This window comes from Lithobates pipiens, unplaced genomic scaffold, assembly GCF_037356315.1.
Source record: "Lithobates pipiens isolate NorthernLeopardFrog02 unplaced genomic scaffold, aLitPip1_a1.2 Scaffold_23, whole genome shotgun sequence".
Lineage (NCBI taxonomy): Eukaryota > Metazoa > Chordata > Amphibia > Anura > Ranidae > Lithobates > Lithobates pipiens.
The window spans coordinates 71393426-71412041 of record NW_027507785.1 but is presented as its reverse complement, the minus strand read 5'-3'; the positions used below and the strand labels follow the sequence as shown (position 1 = coordinate 71412041).

General features: G+C 38.9%; 1 protein-coding gene across 19 annotated transcripts in view; it reads right to left on the bottom strand.

Moving 5' to 3' along the window:
* FOXP1 (forkhead box P1) overlaps positions 1 to 18616 on the bottom strand; it is a 1079246-nt gene that overhangs the window by 36228 nt on the left and 1024402 nt on the right. For all 19 annotated transcript variants that reach the window (XM_077451838.1, XM_077451836.1, XM_077451844.1 and 16 more), the window contains 2 exons: positions 16405 to 16492; positions 8006 to 8089 (listed from right to left, as the gene is read on the bottom strand). In XM_077451838.1, coding sequence (XP_077307964.1) covers positions 8006 to 8089; positions 16405 to 16492 — 172 coding nt within the window. The remainder of the gene's footprint in view (positions 1 to 8005; positions 8090 to 16404; positions 16493 to 18616) is intronic.

Here is an 18616-nt window from a genome sequence, read left to right as displayed (position 1 = left end):
ATGATAATAGTAATGGGCCAATTGAAATGGCAAATCAACAAGTTTTGGCACTCCATGGGAGGGCTGGAACTTCACCTGTCTAAGCACCCTGGATTTGGTCAGGGCAGAAGGCTTTGGGAGGATACTCAAGATATGTGCCAGCACCTCTGCATGTCTTCACTTTATAGTTGTAGCAATGTAGTTGAGTTACTAAAACTGAAGAGTACAAAATCTGCTGCAGCTGTGCATGGTAGCCAATCATCTCTTTCAATTAAGCTTTGACAAAAAAACATGGAAGCTGATTGGTTTCTATGCAGAGCTGCACCAGATTTTGCACTCTCCAGTTTTAGTAAATAAACCCCAATGTGTCCTACTTCCCTGACAAACCTTTAGAAAATACTGGTTGTCTCCGGAACAAATACTTTCTGAATCATTGACCCAGAACCAGCCTGCTGCTTGGATGTGGCTATTGTTCCACCTCAGTCACTCTGAAAGTATTGAAGCCTTTGGATCATCATAACATGCAGGTAACTAGCTTTATCTACAGGAAAGGTCTGCAGTGGCAGCCTACATATTTTTTCAATATAAGCTTTCCTTTAATGGTGAAAAAAAGGAAAAGGGGGTACAAAAGTGTTAGCATTTGTAAAGAGGCCTGAACAAAAGGCTATCCGAACAGCCTTGACAAATGACAGAAATTCACGCCCACCGCTGGGTCACCACTATCAGAAGACAGCAGCCAATCTTGGCTAATTACCAGCTGAAATTGTATTGTAAGGACTCTAATTAGGAGATGCTTATGTAGGGGATCTGTTGATTAAGCAGCACATACGAATGACCCCGAACGTCAGCGAGTGGCAATGCAGGGTGTAGCCGAAATATTTTGCTGAAACAGTAATCTGATTTTTAAGATGGGAGGCAGCAATATTTGTAATAATAGCTATGAGGTAAACTAATTAAAAGACAGATCCTGAAGGAAAAGACTGGGGCTTGCTGCAGCTGAGCCTGTTCCAAAACAAAGTGCCAAATCTCAACAGTGGAGCAGCAGCGGAGTGGAAAAATGTCTGCCTGACCCCTGCTCCTGCTATTAATGTGCAGGAAAACTAATGACACATATACATATTCCCACAAAATTGTTCTAATTGCTAATTTGCCAAAGGAGCCCAGTTTCCAAATTAAACATGACTGCAATCTGTGAGTAAAGAGAGAACAAAAAAAAGGAGCTGCAAGCGCCGGGTATTTCATCGTCCATATCTATCTGTAGGCTTAAAAGACAGTTTGATGAAATGCTGACCTTGTCAATTGCTACTGAAGTGTTTATTTCCTTTTTTTGCTCCCCACCCCCACTTATTTATTTTTCAGAACAGGGAGACTTAGGCTGGCCATAGATTATACAATTCAGCCATGGGGTGAAGGAAAAAAAATTGCTCAATTCCTCCATCAAAATAGTCAGTATTGGGGACTCCCTCCCGCTGCGCTATTGTATTTTGACAGAGAGGGGTTTCCCCAACACCAGAATACAATGGTCACTGCTGATGTACTGCCAGCTATAGCTGCTTGCACTGATCATCTGTTTTTTGATCTGTTTATGGCTGGCTTTAGGTCACGTGATCATCGTTGGCTTACGAGACAATGACTGGTCCCAGAAAAAGAAGCTTTTATTATTCCCCGTGACAATATAAAATCTATGTAGGTGCAACTGCTGAGAGTCGTAGTCTACTGATGTAGGGACTACATCTTCCAAGAGCCTTTTTCCTACAGAGGTGCAACTGCTGGGGGATCGTATTCTGCTAATGTATGGACTTCCCCAGAACTACATCTTCCAAGAGCCTTTTTCCTACAGAGTTTGTCGGCAGGCTTTTGGAAGTCAAGGCAGGACCTCTGTATTGTTGGGTAAGAAATCAACGCATACTGTACGTGTGCAGTGGGACACAGCAGTGGTAGAGACAGGCACATTTTTGTCATTTCGTAAGCAAGCCTGACTATGCTGCTTTGGATTTCACTGCAGCAAAGGTACTGTGTTTCTCAGCCCAAAGAGGAAGCTAGGAACACACTGGATTTATTACATAGCTTTCTGTACTTGCAGCATTTTTAAAGGAATGGAATCTGGGGGAATGTGCTGAACATAATTTAATTTAAATTTTGTTGATTTTGTCATGTTGGTACCTTGTTTGCTAAATCCTCCCTCCCCATATTTTGTTTTCTCTTTCCTATCTAAGGAATAACAAGTCAAAATGGTAAAGTCCCTTAATTTTTATTCTTGCTGCCTATAATGTCTCTTTTCCTAAAATGATGAATGACTCATCAGTAATTTTCATAAACAGGCAATGATGTAAACCCCTAATCAAAATGGATTTCCATTAACTGTCTTGCTTAGTACACATAATTGTATCTTTTTGTTTTTCTAAATGTATTACAAGGGAATAGTAGCCAGAAACCAAGAGGATGTGTTTATATATTGACTTAAAGATGGGACTTAACCCTTTCAGGATGGAGTAACAGCAGAATACACGGTCCTATCTACGAAATTTGCCATCCTGGTGTGGTACTGTATGCTCCAGGGCACAAAGATTTGCTATTAGCAGCGCCAGTCTACTTAGGGTAGGAATTGATGATTTAATTGCTCTGAAATTCTGGGCTTTAATCAATGAAGATTGGAGTCTGCTATAAGGAGTGATAAGCCAGGAAATGACCATTTTAAAGGAAATTCTCTGCTGTCAAATCAGGCCACAGCAAAAGCTTCTATAAAGTTTCTACTAGCTTCTTATAGTCGCAGTCATAGCTTTGCTTGAGGGCTGTGCACCTCTGGCCTACTGACCACTCAGTCATAGCCATCTATTGCACAGAAGCTCTAACTACATGTGCATCAAGCCAAAGATCATGGGAGAGATTTGGATGGCTGTTCATTTATGGTCCAGCATCTTTATTTTGCTGCCGGACAGCCAGGGCTATAGTTTAAATACTGTGGGTGCATTTTTGTTTCATGATAGTTTAAGCGGATTAATGACATATAAGAACAAACAAAAACAAGTACAGCTTTAAGGCAAGCCATAGATGATTAGATTGGAATCCCTCACACGGAGCTACTGTATTCTGCCTCTAGGGGGGTTGACACGGGAATCCTTAACGACTGGCAGAACATAATGATTACTGCTACCGGCTATAGTCACCAATTGATGTATTTGACTTGGGTACAATCAATCAACCTGTCCAAAGATTGTTTGAATCTTGGCCGGTCCCTGCTTTATACAGACTGTATAAAACAGCTTGTCATGGTACTATATGCTACAGAAAAATGGCAACCAATCGCACACAGGACACCAACTTACTGTGACCAAAACTAAACCAGATAATGAAAGATGGCTTCAGCTCTGCTCTCCATCCGCAATAGAGGAACCTCAAAAGGACTCCAATCAACTTACAAAGGTATATGTCTAGTAAGCACTGAAAATTGCTAGTAGCTATTTGGGAATCCACCAGGCAGAAGAGCATCCTGAAGTTCCCAACTCTGCATTTTTTCACCCAGCCAATAATTACAACTGTTTTCCTTTAAGCCAAGCTTTAGTCCAAGGTACGCGGTTGTGCTCATTTTCTGAACGTCCTTTTCTTTGTTACAGATAGAAAAGGCAAACTGAGATAACAAACTTTGCAATAATACAAGTGCGTATATGACTATGTGATATGGTGGAGATTATAATAAGTGCAGTGCTCTGAAACCACATGAACAACACAAGTGTGTACATACCCATAGGCATGTAAAGAATGTAGTAATATGTATAGTATACATTTGAACTAAATTACCTAAATATAACTGACACCATAAGAAGTCCATTACTGAAATAGTACTCGACTATGCTTAATCCAAAACCACGCGGAGGCAACTATCTATGAATTTTATCATAAGCCAAGCAAACATTCCTTCTTATGTTTCCATTCTGAAATGTATGTTCCATAATTCCCAAAAATAAATTGATTAACTGTTTATTTAATGTTACTAGAAATAAATGGAAGCGTGCAATTATGTTTTCAGCTATAACCATTTCACCAAGCACGTAAATATTGGAGAAAAGTCTAAACATAGAATAATTTAACCATTTTACATTATAGGCCTACTTTGTAACACAGCTTTATGGTAAGTTTAATTGCCTGAACATATTTCTATTTATCATATATATTTAGTGTTTTTTCTTTATTTTTTTTCCTTAAATAAACTTAATTACTTTTCCCCCAGAGTGAACAGAAATACACAGGATGGAATATTTAACCAAGCATTTGATTTGAAAATGTTATTTTAAATGTTTTAGGTCAAGTCTGAATCAATGCACTGTCTGCAAAAAAAGGAAAAAAACGTAATTACTGTTCAGCCATTAGAAAAAATTATATTGCCTTTTCATGGATGACAGCTGGGTGACGTTTGGGAATACTCAAAGTAATTATCCATACAATATACAAAATATTTTTGACAACTTTTCTAATTAAAACATACTTGATTTTTAATGGACACCACAAACCTCATATGGTAGCAAGTCTTAAAGTGGTGTCTGGCAAAAAATAAAAGGAAATCAATTATTTTTGAAGATGTCATGTTAAAAAATCTTCTTGCTCCTAACTAAACTGCTGCTTGAAACAGCTGCATGTTGTTCCTTGACAATGGTTTTAATGGTAAAAATATCCGCCCTGTACTGTTTGTATTGTGGCAAGATACTAGGGGATTGGCTCACACATAAAGGGACTAGACATTATTGTTTAAGAGTGAAAGTATGCCATGGATGTACACATTAAGTTTACGGAGATTAAAAAAGGGTCAGCCTGGGCTAACAGAGCAAATATTTATAGAGAAGCAATAATCAATACTCTATACTGGAAAAACGTTGTATATTAAACCAGCCACAATATATTAAAGCATCCTGACAATCAGATTAGTGAAATTTGGCATGGGATCTAACAATACAAATATGGAAACTTTAAATCCTACCATATGCTACCACAACTCAAAATATGACACTTTAACCCACCTACTACAATACTATAACACCCTACCATACTCTACTAAAGCCCAATATCTAGACACTCTACCACACCTTACCACAGCCCATCAGCTGAACCTTACAACAACCCAATGTCTGGACCCCCTGCTATACCTTACCATAGCACAGTATTTAGACACCCTACCATGCCCTACTATACAACCCCATAACAACCTTTCATACCCTACCACAACCCAATATCCCTATCATATACTACCACAACCTAACATCTAGACCACATACTGTACCCTACAACAACCCCATAATACCCTACCACTATCCAATCTCTATACACTCTATCATACTGTACCACAACCTAGAATGTAGACCTTATCATACATGACCACAACTCCTTAACACCTTATCCTACCACAACCATACATTTCTCTACCAGAACACAATAACTAGACACAGCCCAATATATAGACACTATGGGGTTGATTTACTAAAACTGGAGAGTTCAAAATCGGGTGCAGCTGTGCATTATAGCCAATCAGCTTCTACCTTCAGACTTTTCAATTAAGCATTGACTAAAAAAAAAAAAAATGAAAGCTGATTGGCTTCTGTGCAGAGCTCCACCTGATTTTACACTCGCTATCCTATGACAACAAAATATCTAGGTACCCTGTCATACCCTACCACAGCCCAATATCTAGACACCTTATTATACTCTACCACAACCCCATAAAACCCTGCCATACCCAATAACAACCCCATTCACATCCTACTATAATTTACTATATACTCTACCACTATACTATACTTCAATAAACAGAAAACAAAACATTTTCTGAAAGCAATTCAGAGCTAGAAACCAAGCATAAGCGTAATTTTTTTTCTCCTCAGTACCAGAAGACATAGTAAATGCATTCTTTTCAAAATACTGCTCTACTTCACACATACTTGTATGCCTTTCTCAGTGTTCTAATAATTGAAATTGATCAGATTGAGTATATAAAATATATTCTATTTTTCTACCTCAAAAGACCATTTTGAGAAGAGTCGACAGCGACCAGACAATATGGTATCCTCGAAAAAAAAAAAAAGTTGAAAAAAATTTGCATCAAAGGGTTTGAAGTTGATTGCTTCCTAGTGAAGACACTTTTTATATACAAATGTATTTTATTTCTTCCTCGCTCCACAAATGGTGGCACAACAGTAAATTTACATACGCTAATCCAAACAATCTGTGCATGTGACAATAGCGAAACCTCACACAGGCTGCCTATTGTCAGTTTACATACCAGTGAGCTTTATGTTTGCTTGTAACGACGTTTGAGCTGTCAAAGGTTTGCTTTGGACTCTAAATAAATGGTTAGACAAGCACTGTGCGGAAATATTAGACTTTTCTCCAAAGAAAACCTGCTGTGTATGAATTCCAAGGCTATTAATTTTTCAGTCAAAAATATGCATGCTCGTTGCTCATAATAAAGAAGCACTGTGTGCAGCAACGAAGGAAGATAATGTTAACCTGCCTGGCGGAATTCGATCGAGGAGTTAAAAATAAATTTTCTGGGAGGTCCCCAGCAATAGGAATATTATTTGATGAAAAAAAAAAAGAAGAAAATGAAACAGGCCTAAAAGGAAAACTAACAAACAGAAGTCACCTTATCTAAGGCAATTGGTATTAAAGTTGGCTGTACAGATGAGATTTTAAGTGTAAAGTAATCCAACACATTTTTTTGACAACACAACACAACCCTCGCCTCCCCAACCTTCCCTCCCTCCTTTCATGATTTCCCTGCAAAACGAAGCAAAGGGAAAAAATTTAAATATTGACTAATATTAACTTTATTCTTAATTTCATTAGCTATATTAGCTATAAACTCCCTTGAAGGGGCTGTAATAACCACCAAACTGTAACACTGTGAAAGCCAGTGGTGTGTAGTAAATGATGATTGCTAAGATTACAGCACAGTGCTCTTAAAGCAGAACTAAACCCTCCTATCGTTTTTAGCCAATGAAGCTGCTATCTTCTGTTTGATCATCACATGCCACGATGCTGCACAAGTGAGTCAGCTATTTGATGGTTTGACAGTTTGGTTGCAAGCACAACCAATGTGGCAGTTCCATTCCCAGCACATGCTGGGAATGGAACTGTTTTTTTAAACTGTTAAATTGATGGGTTTAGTTCCACTTTAAGCTGGGTTCACACTGCTGCGGGTGGGAGATCCGGATGTGATTCGCACCGCACTGCAGTGCAAATCACATCCGATCTCCGTAGCGATGCGAGTTCAGCCATACAGATAGTATGGCTGAATTCGCATCGCTCCCGCCGCAAACTTGGACGGGACCCTTTTTTTGGTCCGCAGCAGAATCGGATCGCATGGGTGTTCACACCATGCGATCCGATTCCTGTGCGAGTGTGCAGATCACACTGCGATATGCGGACGGATCTGGGGGTGTCATTAACATTTCATTGACACTCCCAGCCGTTCGCATAGGGCAGTGTGAACTGCCGGCGGGAGGCATGCGATGCGGGAAAACTGTTAACTGTTTTTCTTTTGAATGGAGTAGAGACACTTTAGACACTGTTGGATTTGTACTGTTGCCTGTATTCCCATTGTGGAGATTTCCCCTCACTTCCTCTGCTGGTGAAAAAGTTGTCACTGAGACCAAACAGTGGCCGTGTCCCTTTTTAGGCCAGTTTCACGCAGCAGCGCCCGGTCACTAACACTAAAGTGCCGCTCATTTTAGCGGCACTTTTTGGCCGCTAGCAGGACGCTTTAAACCCCCTCTAGCGGCCAAAGAAGGGGTTGAAAGCGTCTGCGTTGCCGCTCTTCCGAAGCACCTTTCTGGTGCTTTTGAATCACTGCCCATTCATTTCAATGGCCGGGGGGTTTTTGAAACGCTGAAATGCAGCGCTCCCAAACTGCCCCAAAAATGCTGGACAAAACTGGACAAAAACATTTTCAGCCGTTATCCAATTCCATTTTCTAGATGTGGCAGTAGCAGACATTTCTCTGTTTACCAGGAAAACGAGCAACAAAAATTTGACTTACAGGTTGAGGGCTTGCTTTGGGTTCTGTTGACTTCACATGTAAATGCGTCATCATGGCTTGGAGGCGTTCTTTGTCTTTGGAAAGCTATGAAAAATAAAAACAGAAAATAACACACTTTAGAAAGAGAAAACCAACCATTGTTTATTTATATGGAGTCAAATGTACTCCATTGTCTTTTACAGGGAACACTGAATTAGTGATTTCGGTCCTCGACCCACCCTTGAGTTTTTCATAATTTGTCCATAAGGTCATCAAATGCATACAGACAGCACATGCAAGCAGCAAAGAGTTAAGTGCAATAGCTCATGGAATTTACACCTGAACATCATGTTTAACTGATACTGAGCCCTCGTTCACACTAAAGGCGGGTTTGAAATCGTGCGAGTTCAGCAGAACTTGCACTTCAGTGTGGGTTCATGCACAGATGTCTATTGAAATCATCCTCGAAGTTGCCAAAAGTAGTGCAGGAACTACTTTTTGGAAGTCAGTGCGGTGCCGCAAAGTCGGCGTTGCGCCTATTGGGACAGTGCATTTGCCGGCAATAGGCTGCGCTTTGGCATGCGATTTGACATGTCAAATCGATCCAATATGAATGGAGGCTGAATGCTACATGCTATTCTAATTGTTGCTCTTTGCATTGGTTAAAGAACAAAAACATACCAAAAACATATTACTTTATGAAGGAATATGTTGGAAGAATATTTTTTTAATGAACACATCAATTCCCTCATTTTAGTGCTGTTACTAATGCCTACTGAAAGTCAGTTGAAGTGAAATGCCTGCTAATACTTTCGGCAGGGCTGACAACACTGTATAGGATTTCAGTGCAGTAGAGGCACTGTGTTGTCAGATCCCTACAGGAAATTAGAAGCGCAATGGGTTTTTAACAGATACTATTCTATACTGCAGCACATTTAAACAGGCAAGCCATAGGGATATGTGCATGTATGGCAGAGATGTACTGAATTTGTTTTGTATTTTTCTTGGCCAGATTTTGAGACTTTCAGTTATGACACCCATCAGTCATGACCACTGGTCAAATGTCAACGTGATAATAAATGACAGAATTGCATCAACTGACCCCCTTCAATATGCCCGATGCTTGAATTTCAAGAAACGTCTGTGAATACACTGAAATTATCCTGAAAGGCACATAATTAATCTTGCTGGGGGGAGGATGATGAAACCAAGTGTACCGCATCACCTGAAAACTTCAATTTAAACGCTATTAGTATCTGCCCTTAACAAGATATGCGAATGTAATCATTGCTGCAACCATTTTATTTGTATTCTTTTCTGCAGAGCTGCCTGAACGTCGGGCACACAGAATGACTTATAATTCTCAGCCTAATGCCTGTGACACGCTGTCTCCTCTCGCTCTTGTTCAATTACATAATATCAATGCCTGCTCGAATCAGATATTCTGTTGTACTGACACTACAGGCGATATGTAAAGTTCATGTTTTGGCAGTTAAAAAAAAAAAAAAAAAAAAAGAGCAGCTTGTAAAAGAACAACATGAATACAGAATTTAAAGGGAAAGCTTGGTGTTTAATCCATGGGGGGATTCTCAGAAATCCGTGGGGATTTTTTTCTTAAAAATGAATTTAGAGTGTTACCTACAATTAGAAAAATGACATCTGGAAAGTGACTTTTCTCCCTCTCTTATATCTTTACTATCCTTGTAGTCTCTCTTGGTCTTAAACAAGATTTATCAAATGTTTAAACGTATATATCTTTTTTTTATAATCAACTTATGTGACATTGATAGCGTAATTACATTACAGGTTTCCCTGGGGTGCAGATCACCATGGGCAGCACACTGTTCATTGAAAGTGCTTACCCTCACTTGTGTGGATTCAATCTTAAAAGGCAATTCCACTTTAACGTTTGCATGGCTGCTGACCTGCAATTTCTATGAACACTTCAGCAACTCCAGTGGTAAAGTATAACTGTAAGTTTTCCTAGCTCTACTCAACTGTAATTGTGATTATTTTAAGGACAAATAATGGTGTCAAACACGCCTGATATAGGAGGCTGCCTTTAAAAAGAATCCAGGAGTAATGAAGTAAATCATTCGGAATGACAGTCAGTCAACAAGCATTTTCAGAATTACAGCTTTTTTCGTGACAGATTTACTTCTGTGCTTCTTTGAGTATATGTTAGTATATTCTGCCTTATGGTTTTACATTTTAAACGGGTTGAGGTCTCCATCACTTCTTATGGCTAGGCCTTGAGAAAGGCCACAAAACCCAAAGACATAATTTTCTGAATGGCCCCATGCTCTGCTTTTATTATGTGGCTGAAGATGTTGTCACGTTGGGTGTATTTGTGTTGACAAGAAGCCGTGACTTAAAAATTCTTGCCAGTGCTGTGCTGATCTGTTGTGCCATACTCTGGTAGGTGAGAATTCAGCTTGGCTTTAGAGAGAGAAAACATAAATGCTGGGGACTGTTTCTGACACAGAACTGAACAATCGTTGGTTGAATAAGCAGTGAAAAGTCTTCAACATTATATTGCAAACCTGGTTGAATATGACCAATTACTACTAGCTATAACACAGGCCCCTTACTGACTGACTTGTCTTAGTAAGATGGTGTCACTGGAAGCTTGCAGAAATATCTCACATTCTACTGACACATTCTTCCAACTATCCCATATCTTAGTTTTTACAGTCTTATGAATCCCAAAAGAGCTTGGACCAACATGGTCAATAGGCTACTGTATTGGGATGAATTGGGGTATGGCCTAATGTGCCCACTTTTAGTTAAAAAAAATTAAATAAGAGGAGTACAGAAGCCAAGTTTATAATACATATGTATTGTTTATTTTGTGTGTGGGTGTTTAAGCATGCACTATGGCTAGATGAGCTATAGTGAACCACCTTTAACCTTAATATCAGCTGCTGCATGTCTTAAAATCAATTTCCCAAGTGTCTCAATCTTAAAGTGATAGCCAATACTGCTTCATCCATGTGTCCAGTGCGATCTTGTGGATGTTTGTGGATGCTGCATGCAAGTTCATTATATAGGCATTAATGTATACATATAGTCTACCCCCATGAAGGTGCAGCTGGTATCAAAATTCAATAAACCTAAAATTCTCTAGTGTTTGACAGTAAATTGCTAATGTTATTAAACTCACTGCAACATTTTCAGTCATTTATCAAGTAGAGGTACAACTGTATAGCTATCTACTTTTATAAGCCAAACAGAAAACAAGACTTTTGTGCATCCCTGGTTGTTGTACCCCACAATTATATATATATATATATATATATATATATATATTTTTTTTTTTTTTATTGTGCTGTTGACTAACAATTTTCCATTATAGCCAAGTTTTCTGACCCCTTCCATATTTGTCTAATAGGGGCCTCCTGACATTCTGACATTCTCTTTTTTTTGACTGGACCAATTTAAAAAATGCTCCACAGCTCAACAATGTTGATTATGCTCAGGCCAGTTTGGATTCCTTTACATCAGGGGTAGGCAACCTCGGCCCTCCAGCTGTGGTGAAACTACAAATCCCATCATGCCTCTGCCTCTAGGAGCCATGCCTGTGATTGTCAGGGTCTTGCAATGTTTTATGAGACTTGTAGTTTCACCAAAGCTGGAGGGCCGAGGTTGCCTACCCCTGTTACATCATCCTTTAAACTGATTCTTTAGGTAGGCTACTTATCTATGCGTTTGTGTGTGCATTTTATCTAAACACAATGCAAAATGAGATATGCACATGTACATTCTTTCAACACTGTAAATAAAAAGGAAATATATAATTATATTTGAATTGGTTTTCTGTTAAAATTGATCTTTTTTTCTTCCATTAAGTAATTGAAAATTACCCTTTATAACAATAATAAAAAAAAAAACTACTGGAAGTACTGAAATTGGCTGTAGAAAACAATGTTTGATGTATTATTACCACTCTAAACTATCAGCTGTAAATCTTAATAAAAGTGCATAATTACTTGGTGTGTGGCTAGTTCCCCTTTATATGACCACATCACCAACTTCCCCCCTGTAATTGTTTCTGCAAGACTCGATAATTTACGCTTCACACTACGATACCAGGAAATAAATTAGGCCATAGCGGGTTAATGAAGACTACAATGGGAGGGAAGGCTGAAATCAAGGGCCAGCAGAATTCATGCAGGAGCCAAAATGACACAAGACGAATTGAGAGAGGAATTAAAATGTTATGTAATTAAAAAGATATATGCTTTTTACAGAGGGAGAGCAACAACAGAAACTTTAAGTCTGTTTTTGCAGATATTTCTTGGTGACTATTTGAAGCTGCAAATGACTTTAAAACTCTGTAAAATTCCAAATGTAATTATCTTCTCTATTTAGCCCAGGGCCTTCTATATATCTTCGTAATGCTGCCTTGCATATAAAGCAGCCATTTCTGAAGGCATACTGTAATTTAAAATTAGCACAAGTGCATGAAAAGGAACGGGTTAATCGGTCACCTTTGCCAAGGTGCTCTTGAGACCAAATGTCCAAATATTAATTTAGGAGGAAACAATCAATTGTGTCCATATTTTTTTGCTAGTGAAATTATAAAATGTTGCTATACTGAAAGTGTTTGCAGGAAAAAAATATTCTGAGATAGTCTTGGGGAGCAGGCAATTTCTACATAGATGTTCTCTTGTCTACAAAATAATTGTGTACAATCTTTCTTAACTACAATTTTTTTTTATAGAAACAAGGTATTTTGAGCCATTTTCTGTTGCTTTATCTGTATCTATATTATCTGGTCACTAGTGGGTTTTTTTTTTTTTTTTCAAATAGAAATATTTCTTAGGTAAAGAAAAGTATTGCTGTTTAAGATGTAGGGCTTATAAACTATTGTTTGTCAGATAGACTGGCTACAATATGGACAAACAGGTAGATTTACTAAAACTGGAGCACTCAGAGTCTAATACAAATGTGTATGGTAGCCAATCAGCTTCTAACTTTGGCATGTTCCATTAAGCTTTGGCAACAAATCCTGGAAGCTGATTGATTTCCATGAAGAGTTGCACCAGTGTTTGCACTCTCCAGTTTTAATAAATAACCCCCACAGTGTCTTCTATATATAGGCTAAGGCTCAGTGGTAAAAAAAGTAATGAAATAACTAAATTTGGATCTCCCATTCAACTACTGCCCAAGTACATACACTTATTTACTCTATGATAGATAGATAGATAGATAGATAGTAGCATTTGAAAACAAATGATAGAGGATATCCATGCACACATTATAAAAAATGAAATCTAGATCTAAGTGTCCCAGCACCTGCTTGACCCACATCTAGTTTATATTGGCTTTCAATTTATCCTGTTAAGGATGCCCATAGAAACAGGAGGTTGGTGGGCCATGCAGCCACTGGCCTCTATTACCTGCAATGCCTAAATGCTCAAAGAACAAGAATGTTTTGTGAACATACCAAAGGAAAGAGGAGACTGAGGAGGGGAACATTAACACTTATCGCAGAGCAGAAAAGTATTAATTGGTACAGGGTTTCTAACCTACCAATCATTTATTCGCCTAGGCACTGTCAAGCTGGCAGGGTGAAGGGCCACTCATGACATGACATTATCATACGGACAGGCTAAAAAATCTAATAGTCCAAAGGAATCATATTTCCGCTGATTATAGTTAGATCCGTGAAGAACCAATTATGCTCAGTTGCTATAGGTCAGTGCAACTTGTACACTGACATTGTTCTAAATTAATTTCCCAAAAAAAACCTATAAAAATATACTCAGTCATAAACATGATAAAATTGTAAAAAAAAAAAAAAAAAAAGGACATGTGCCTATTTCTCTCCTCAGCGTGTTAAGATAAACCAAGCCTACTTGCCTCATTCATCTGGAGTTTTCCTTCATGTGTTTTCCGTGTTAGTGATGATGATGTAATTGGGGGTGGGTAGTAAAACAAAGAATGTTTCTAGTGACTCCTTCAGAGTTAATAGATTTTGGTGATTTTTAATATATTTTAAAATACCAAAGCATTTTTGACATTACAGACTATAGGAAGATTTAAAAAAAATAATAATAAAATAAATAATAAATACATTTTGAGTATAAACAAACATGTTATACTTGCTCTGTGCAATGGTTTTGCACAGAGCAGCCAAGATCCTCCAGTTTTTGTGTCCCTCACTGGTGTTTCTGGCCCCTCCTCTCAGCCCAGTGCCCCCACTGCAAGCAGCTTGCTAGTGGGGCATCCAAGCCGAGCCAATGCTCCTCGTGTCCATTCAGACACAGAGCCGCAGTTTGACTCTGCCCCCTCCCTCTCCTCATTGGCTCACTGACTTTGCTTGATGGCAGCAGGAACCAATATTTCCACGCTGACACTTCAGCTAATGAGGGGGGAGAGTGCCGGGCAGCTGAGACTCTCGTGCATCATCGCTGGATCAAGCTGGGGCTCAGGTATTAGAGGGTCAGCTGCACACAGAAGTTTTTTTCTCGCCCGATATCAACACTTGACCTCAAAAATGCACTGTTGGTGGAATGGGCACACTTTCCCACAGACACACTGCACAATCTTGTAGGAAGCCTTTCTAGAAGACTTGAGGCTGATATACCTGCAAAGGCAGGGCATCTACATAATATTGCCTATGGTACTGCAACTGAATGTCCAACAAGCTCATAGGTGTGATGGTCAGGCGTACACAGACCTGTATAAGACTTACTTAAAGTGAACCATGCACACTATAGGCACACTATTTTTACATATACAGAACAAGCAGTAAAAACACTTCAAAACAAGCCCTTATTCATCTCTGTATCTATAACTATTGTTTAAAAATAATTTTCAATTTCACAAAGCAGACACAGAAATCGTACGGTTTCTATGAGGACCAATCTTGGCAGCCTGTCAGCCTTCTAGTGTAAACACACAGCAGGTGTTTCTAAGCTGTTAGAAAAGACTTTAGAGTCTTTGTTGTGATAGCTGAGGATCTTTGAGAACGTAAAACTTCACATTGAAAGCAGAGGTTGGCTGGCTTCAAAGTTCTTTTTCAGCTAGTTTAACCACTTCCCGACCAGGGCACGACGATGTACGTCGACAGAATGGCACGGGCAGGCATATTGGCGTACATGTACGTCCAATATTCAATGCCGCCCTGCCATCAGGAACGCGCCGCCAGCAGCATGCTCCCGTGCTGGTCGGGACCCCCGTGAGTCTGGTCGTGGGACCCGCGGACTCGATCGCCACGGGCATCCCCGTGATCGTCTCACGGGACGGCTGAATGGAGGAAATGCCGTGTAAACAGCATTTCTCCATTCTGCCTAGCAACTAGTGACGCTGATCTTTGCTCCATGTGATTGGAGCAGAGATCAGTGTTCACTAAATGAAAGCCCAACCCCCCCACAGTTAGTAACACACCCCTAGGAACACTTAACCCCTACACTGCCACCCACTGGTTAACCCCTTCACTGCCAGTGTCATTTACACAGGAATCACTGCATTTATATAGCAGTGATTACTGTATAAATGACAATGGTCCCAAAAATGTGTCAAAAATGTCCGATGGGTCCCCCACAATGTTGCAGTCACAATAAAAATCGCTGATCGCCGCCATTACTAGTAAAAAAAATAATAAAAAATTATTAATAAAAATGCTATAAAACTATCCCTATTTTATAAACGCTATAACTTTAGCGCAAACCAATCAATAATCGCTTATTGTGATTTTTTGACCAAAAATATGTAGAAGAATATGTATCGGCCTAAACTGAGGGAAAAAAATGTTTTTTAAATATTTTTGGGGGATATTTATTATAACAAAAAGTAAAAAATAATGCGTTTTTTTTTAAATTGTCGCTCTATTTTTGTTTATAGTGCAAAAAATAAAAACCGCAGGGGTGATCAAATACCACCAAAAGAAAGCTCTATTTGTGGGAAAAAAAGGACGTCAATTTTGTTTGGGAGCCACGTCGCACGACCGCGCAAATTGTCAGTTAAAGCGACGCAGTGCCGAATCGCAAAAAGTGGTCTGGTCTTTGACCAGCAAAATGGTCCGGTCTGAAAGTGGTTAATGTCCACAGCCTAGGCACAAGTGTACACAAGTAAACATATGTACAGTAAATGTCTTCTGTTTTAAAAAGCCTCTACTGTGCCTAATAATATGCTATTGTGGAACCACTTTTGGTTAGCGTTGGTCCCCACATTGTAACATGACTGCTTATCTTTTCTGATTATTCTGGTTAAGCTTATTGCACATTTTATTATTAGTGATTAATATAAAGGCCTATGCCTGGCCATCCATTTGATAGATAGATAGATAGATAGATAGATAGATAGATAGATAGATAGATAAAAGGATACAAGCCTTCTAAATAGAAGCCATACAGGAACTACATTTCAATTAGAAAAAAATAAAGCCAGTGAAATTGGTGACAGTGTTTTACCTGTAACTCTAATTGCTGTACAACTTGCATCTGAACTCGACATTGAGCCGTGCTCCTGTCATCCAATGCATGCTCATTGTTGAGATGTCTGTAATGATAAAAGAAGAGATAATGAGGATGGGGTAACTGCACTGCCTCAGATTCAGCCATGATTTAGGGTTCAGGCTAAGTGGTACAGTGGTACATCCTGCTCGTAACATTGAACCTTAAAAACAATCTGCTAAATGGGAAGAAGGCAGATAGGTTAAACACTGTGGAAAAATTACACATGGCTTGCTCCAGGATATGTGTGGGTTGTTACCCAGAGAACTGAAGAACTGTAAGCTTATTTCATTGCATGTTTTAAGCCTGATTATACACTATGTCATTTCACAAGTGGCGGGCCAATCTGAGTTTCATTTGTGACAACTACGTAGTGTATGGTACAACAAAGGACAAAACCTGAGCTTACCATTCTGTGAATAATTTTTGGCATGATGGAAAAATTTTTTTTAATTGCCACTGAATGTATAATCGTTCTGCACAGACATTGTACAAAGGAAATGGCATGACAGTAGAAATGGTTGAACCAGATATATGCACTTGGTAATCACTTTAATGGAAGATTTTAAAGACGTCCATCTATAGACAAGGTAACCTGTCAGATATGTAATAAAGGTTAGTAAAAGCATATACATTTCACCACCCCTTCACCTTTTACCTTTAACTATTTTATAGTGCCCATAAACATGAGATGGCAGTTTGAAGATTTGACTTGAGAAATCTTTTTCTAATTGGTGCTTTATATATACAATCTCATATCATCCAGATGTGTGTGTTTATGCAAAGTGCAGACAATCATATGGAGCTGGCCTTATCTCTGGAGAACAACAGCAAGTGAATGGAAAAAGACAACTAATATGATCAACCTTCATTTAATACACTCCCCCAAAAGTCAACTGGTCTGAAGCTGGGTACACACAGTCTGCATATCAGCTGGAACTGGCTGACATCGGGACCCTGTGTACATCTGTCCTTCTGACAGAAGACAGTCTTAGTATCATGGTAGTCATCTACATATAAACGTTAACTCACCCAGATATTTTATCATATGAAGCAGGTATTTACCATATAGCTGTGAAGTTATTGGGGTTGTGATTTTTTGTTTTGTTTATTTTGACTCCTTTTTCTGACCAACTCTGGACATTTGTGTACAAATTTAGCAGGAGAACTGAAGGAGTTGTAAGGCATGTTAGGATGAGTGCTAAGGCTTTTTATAGCTTAGAGAACAAGAGATCTAGCACTCTTTTCACTTTTTATTAGCCTAACAAGCTAAAGTTTAGTAGGAAGTATAAACAAGGAAAAAGCATGTCAGCAGTTATTACACATGACATAAGGGGTAGAGAGTTTGTACAGAAGAGCGCCATCATTTACGTGGGCCTAGGGCAAGCATGAGGTCTGAATACACCCCTGGTTTAATTTATGGAAGCCTAGGTCTATGGTTTAATTAGTGGACAGACTGCTGAAAGATGAGCATCAACTGGTTGCCAAAGGTTGATTACTTATATTGCATCTCAGTTCAAAAATGGCATCACATACCAAGATGATCTACAAAATACAGAAAATCTCGCAAATTATGTGCTTGTGCTGCATTCCTGAATGAGTTTACAAATGCCGGTCATTCTATTTCTTAATTCAGGCACTGGCACGAAAGGTGTGAATAATCCAAAACAAAAGCAAAGCAATAACTAAGCATGAAATAGCAAACATAAAAAGCAAAACAATAACATATAACAGAAAAAATAAAATAAACCACATTCTTTAGAAAAATGTCATCGATCAAGCATCTCTTAACTTTAAAGTCAATGTCAATGTGCTTTTATCTGCCACCCAAAAAAGGTACCCACAGACACAGGATTCATCAACCCTAAAAAGAAACCAAAAAACTTTCCATCCTTAAAATGCTCATTGCTCCACCTCTATCTTCCCTTAATTCCATGTTAAAAGGGTTAGAAAAAATTCAGTCCAGTTAAGCCGGCCATAGAAGGAGTGATTTTGCTTTCTGCCACGGGTTGCAGGGAAGAAATTAGCATGATTTCCCAATCAACACACGCTATAGTAGCTGCTATATAATCGCATTTAAAATCCGACAAGCTGGTTGTACCCAAGTGGATCGATCAACTTGGTTACATTCAGCCTGCCCATACATGGTTTGAATTGGCCAGCCAAGATT